Source organism: Rhagoletis zephyria, unplaced genomic scaffold (genome assembly GCF_001687245.7).
Source record: "Rhagoletis zephyria isolate East Lansing unplaced genomic scaffold, Rhagoletis_zephyria_1.1 Rzeph_scaffold_12823, whole genome shotgun sequence".
In the NCBI taxonomy this organism is placed as follows: domain Eukaryota; kingdom Metazoa; phylum Arthropoda; class Insecta; order Diptera; family Tephritidae; genus Rhagoletis; species Rhagoletis zephyria.
In genome coordinates, this window is record NW_016169896.1 from 1 (window position 1) to 5,528 (window position 5,528).

Genomic DNA, 5,528 nt, shown 5'->3' on the forward strand with positions numbered 1-5,528 from the left:
ATTATATAAGCCTTAAATATTTCACTAGTAAAAAATATTAACATCATTCACATAAATATTTACTTAGTTACCTATAATTTTTATTAAATATTTAATGATCAAATAACGACTAAAACTAAGTCAACAATGGTTAAGTCTGCTGTCACCTCAAAATATGAATGCTATAAAAAGCGTGCGAAAATGAAATGAAGTCAGTGTACTCGCGGTTCTCAAAATAAGAAGAGTTAAAACGACGCTACCACCCACACGCAAAAGAAAATCATCCTTAATTAAAAAATGAAGCTTGTGTTGGTCAGCACTCTACTGCTGATCGGTGGAGTCTTAGCACTACAAGACTCCGTTGAAGTTTCTACGCCAAAGCCAGACATCAATGGGCAGTCCTTTGGGGATACCGAACAAAAGCCGATTGGTCTAGGAAACATACAACCTAATCCGTTTGGCAGTGTATATCCAAATCCTACATTACCACTATTTCCTTTAACACCGCAGTGTAAGTTTATCGCCATTTTGGGTGGAATTTGAAAGCATCTTAACCCACTCCCTCTTCTTTAGTTAACCCCGGTGCCTGTTTGGCACCTATCGGTCTAGGCTTGAGCAATCTCTTCAATCAGGCCAAGGCGTTGTTGCCACTCGAACGCATAGAAAACATTGTCCGTGCCGCCGCTCAAGATCCCGAAGTTCATGCTTTCTACAAGCTGGTCCAGACGCCCGAATATCGTCAGCGCTCCGCAAGTTTTCGTGGCTCGCGCGAGTATAGAGTCTTTCGTGATTTGGCCTGCTACAAATTGAATTTCGATCTGCGTTTGTATATTGATTTTAAAAGAAATTTATTGCCTTTGTCGGCTTTGAAGGAGCCTCCGAGAATTGACACTGAGCAGCTGCCTCAAGGTCGACCGGGTCTGCGCGGTTTACTGGAGGACATACGCGACGCATTGCCGCGTCAGCGATTGCGCGATTTATTCGAGCGTTTATTGGTGACCGATTCGTATTTGACACGCGCTGTGCAAGTAAAACAAGGCTACGAATTTAAGATAATCTCAGAGTTGGTGCAGCGGAATCCAGATTTTCAGTATTTGAGACGTGCCGAGCTGGAGGTGGGCTTGCCGCTGGAAGAGTGGCAGAAGTTGATGCACATTGCGTTGGGTTGGCGTGAAGATTTGCTTTGAGGGGGGCCGGAGGCGTGCGCAGAAAGTTCTTTCGAAATGTGTTAAGAAGAAAGAGGTTGGAAGGCTAAATAACTTTCGTTTACAAAAAAAAAAGGTATAACCTTAGGGTTGTTAGTAGGGATTTGGTGGTACATTTTTTATAAGCAGTATTATGGCGTAACTATTTTTAGATTCATTCACATACAGAAAATGTTTAAAAATTTGCAAAAATATAGGTTAAGATATTTTATATTTTATATTTTATATTAAATAAATAAGCATTGTATTAAAAAAATGATATTAAAAATATTTCAAATTGTATTATATGTAAAATTTTAAAGACCGCGAAGTTTTGAAAGTTATAACCTAGTTGCTCATATATACTACATATGTATATGTACTGATTTAAGAGACAAGTCGCCCACTTAGAAAAAATCTTCTGCGTTAAGTTCCTTTCTACCATCAGCGCATTGGATTGAAACTCGTGATTGGCTTTAGTAAAAGTTTTTATAGAGTTTATCTTTAAAACCTTCCCTTTAATATTAATCTGAGATTGATTGTTTACTGGTCTCTTGAAAAATAAAACAAAAACGAGGTTTTAATCAGTTCATTGAAAACCAATCTCTAACTCAATTCTAAACTGGAACAGCTTTTAAAAAATTATAAGAACCGAGCTTTTAACCGGCTTTTCTTCAAAAAAAAAAAAAAAACACTAGAGAATCGTAATTCTTAAGCTGCTAAAAAATGTCTTTAAAGTTTGTCTCTTGAAAGCGGTGTCTAATTGAACGCTGCACTTAAAGTGCTAGTTCAGTTCTAAGAATGCTTACCAATTCGAATATGTACCTCGCTCTGTTCCCATATTTTTTCTTTAATTTTCTTAGATGAAAAAAAAAATGGGCAGAGGCAGGCATCGTTCAAGAAGAATACCCCATGTAAGTGTTTTTTTTTTTTTTTTTTTTTTTTTAATTAAGTACCTTAGGCACAATCTATCGGGTACATGTGTAATATTCTGTCTTCCGATTTCCCATTTAATCCCTTCATAGACCACTTCAAAAATCGCTTTATGACTTTACAAAACAATTTAATTTAAATGGAACAAGCTCTGGGGCCTGATGAGTTCTAAAAATTCTCTACATATTTGTGTGTAATCGCGCACACACGCCTACATACCTGTGTATTATGCACGATTGCGCTAGCTGCCCCCCTTTTTTATTCCACCCCATCTCAAATTGACACGAAAAAGGCACGCACCACACAAATTCGAAGACTAAACATGACTAAGCAGCATAAAAAGCTGAAAATAAAATAAATCAACATCATTGTAATATTGACTACCAGTCTTCTAATAATAACTCAATATTGTTTGTTTTTTTTTGTCGTCCATAAAAGCATTTCTACATATGTACATATGTATGTACTAGATGTGTCTACATACTATAAAGTACCAGCAGAAATGTTGTATTGCGAACGCGCCCAGCTGTTGTTTACACAAACGTGCAGCAAGCAGCATACAAGAGCTTGGGTGTTACTTACAAACATACATATACTACATATATGTGTATGTTGAATTGTACCTTTGCTTTGGTTTTTAAACATACTACGCAGCAGGGATGAAAAATTAGGTACAATTGTACCTTTTTCCGACGTTTGATGACTTAAAGGTACATTAGGTACAATTGCTAGATTTTGGGTACAATCATCCCTTGATCAGATTCATTTTTAGTTTTTTTTTTCTTTTTGCTTTACTGTGCTAATATATTTACTTGTAGGCATGGGAGAAGCTTCGGTTTCATTTTGAAGAATAAACAATTCTAAAGAAAAGTGGTCAAAAGGAAGAATTAAACATTTTACATTGCATTTAGAACGGCCACTACGAAAAATTAACACCTTACTTAGCTATCCTCAAGTTCGAAATTCTTGTTATATTTTTTATATTCGAAATTTTAACTATTTAATTGGACAAAGCGTCATTGCACCCAAAACTTTCGACCTTGGCCATTATTCGAATGCACTTTTTATCTATTGAAACCATAAAAGCTAAAGTTCCCCGCATATGATAACATTTTTAACTATTCTATTAATCTTATTCGCCCATATAGTCTTGGTCTAGGGTTTCTTTAAATTTCATATATTCTGTAATTCAGACAGTAGCTATTTGGCCCATATTCGCTTTTTGATTTCTGGAAATATGTTTAAAATGCTTTGGAAGTAACTTATGGCAATTCCAATTATTTTCTCTAGACTTGCTGCACCTATTAAAGGGAATCGGATAAATTAGCAGACTTTTCCTGTTTTTTTTATAAAAAGCTGGATTAAAAAGGAAAACTTTGCGAGGCGTGTTGTATGTTTTTTCGCCAATATTTTTCAGTAGTCAAAATTAGACAAAAACAAAGCTTCTCCGATTCCCATTAGACTATAGTCTATAGATATAAGCTCAGTTTAAAAAATAACCCTAATCTAGTTTAAAGCATGATGCAATAATACAGGTGTTATCAGTTGGCAACTTCTCGCTCTAATTCCGCAATATTGACTGCCTTAGGTGAGACAGTGTTACTTCTTTAACAATTCCTTGCCTAAATAAATCTAAATCTAAATCTAAATGGGGCTTAATTTCTTCCCGTTTTTCTTCTCGTTCTACTGAGCTAAGGCAGTGTCAAATCGAGCTGTCACAATTGATACTACCTTGTATTATTGCATCATGAGTTTAAAGTACATCCATCTTTTGTATTTATACTTTAAATAAAATTAATAAAATAAAAAACTACAAACGAATGATATAACTTTTTAGGTACAATCTGTCTCGTTTAGGTGCATTTATTTTACGGTACTTATTAGGTACAATCTGAAATTTCCATTTTTCATCCCTACTGCACAGCTACATATCTCTTCCTCTTTTCCACACATTCTTTGAATTGTAATGTTTGTGTTCTCTATCATCATCATCATCTCTTTTTTTGTTGTCTTCATTGACGCTTTTTTACATTTGCATTCGTGGGTGAATTGTGTTTATTTACTTTGACACGGCTTGTAATGGCGCGAAATTTATTTTGAATTTAGGTAAATTGAAGAAAATAAACCCAAAATATACTCATGAGCTCAGCACCCATACAATTACAGTTACTCGCACTTGGCGATGGCAGTTCTGTATTAAAAATGAGCGCAAATTCTAGTGAAAAGAGTAGTTCGGAGATAGTCATTCCTTGACTATGCCTTTACCAGTTCAAAATAGTCTTTAAAAAGTTTACATTTTTTCTGTAGCGAATTCACATCAACCAGATTAACTTAAGAGAAGCCAAGTCCATATAAGTTATATTATCCTTTCTTCGCTCTCACTTGGAGGACCCAACCTTCTCGAAGCCAGAACAGCTTATTTCTTCATTGTTTACATATCAAGGGGCTGTTGATTTTCTGGGATATTCCAAGAAACTTTACCTCGGATCTTTATTTCACTTTTGATTTCATCAAAAGTTGGCGATCGGACTTTATTATCCACTACGGGGTTTACCGGAGATACTGAATTGTGACATTAGGTTGGGGGTTTTAAAACTTATTTAGTGTACGAAGACCACTCCTTTAGAGGTACGGGTAGAGCTCGATATTCACTGATTTTTTGGAAGTTGCAGATTCTCTAGAGTAATCATTCATTCCTATTTTTATTCTTATTTCTATTTTTAACTAAAAACTATTCTAGGGGTAAAACAAGTCCTTCCTCTCTAGATTAGACATCTATCGTCTTGAAGTCAGTTTAATAATTGTTATAAGTTCAGCTGCCTAAACGCTTTAACTTGATATAGAACAAATCTAGAGAGATGAAAGACTATCACATCGTGATTTATGTCGTATATATGTATGTGGTTTTTTAGGAGGTTGCGAATGTGCTCCCCTAAGAACTAGTTGCTCGCTTGCCCAAGATAATCTCTTGCACCACACTTCGTTATGGCATTATCGAGCGTCATTTTACGTCAGCTGTTATTTTTGGCATTGTGGCTGTAAATGCCACTCACTTAACCACCGAAGCATTTCCACGCAGTAGAAAAGATGGAGAAGAGGACGAAGAACTACCTCCACCCAGCAGCCACATCACATCGCCGCTAAAAGTTGCATGGAACACCCAGCTGTGATGTCTGAGTTGCTTGCGATTTCTGATGATGATGGCCACGTTGCAGCAGCTGGTGTTATTGTTGTTGGTTGGTGAGTATAATACTGCTGGTTGATGTTAAATGTGAGTGACGTTAAATGCATTGTACTCCACAGCGGGATTGTTTTGTGGCAGTGTGGCGTTGCAGGGGATTCAGTGTGGAGGTTTTTCACTTAAAAAAAAAAAAAATAATATTCGTAGATTTGCTTGTTTTTTTGTATGTTTTATGGCTTTATTTAATATTC

General features: G+C 36.0%; 1 protein-coding gene across 1 annotated transcript; it reads left to right on the forward strand.

Annotated features, from left to right (window-relative positions):
- Window positions 1-276: 276 nt before the first annotated feature.
- On the forward strand, window positions 277-1,166 carry LOC108377847 (uncharacterized). The gene is made up of 2 exons (XM_017634142.1): window positions 277-490; window positions 553-1,166. Exons 1-2 carry the CDS (start codon window positions 277-279, stop codon window positions 1,164-1,166), a joined length of 828 nt encoding a protein of 275 aa, XP_017489631.1.
- Window positions 1,167-5,528: the final 4,362 nt, after the last annotated feature.

What these genes read in the sequence shown, in the direction of transcription:
- LOC108377847 (XM_017634142.1), top strand. Translation starts at nt 277, where the DNA reads ATGAAGCTTGTGTTGGTCAGCACTCTACTGCTGATCGGTGGAGTCTTA. An exon ending in ATTTCCTTTAACACCGCAGT is followed by an intron (nt 491 to 552) that starts GTAAGTTTATCG and finishes CCTCTTCTTTAG; the next exon opens with TTAACCCCGGTGCCTGTTTG.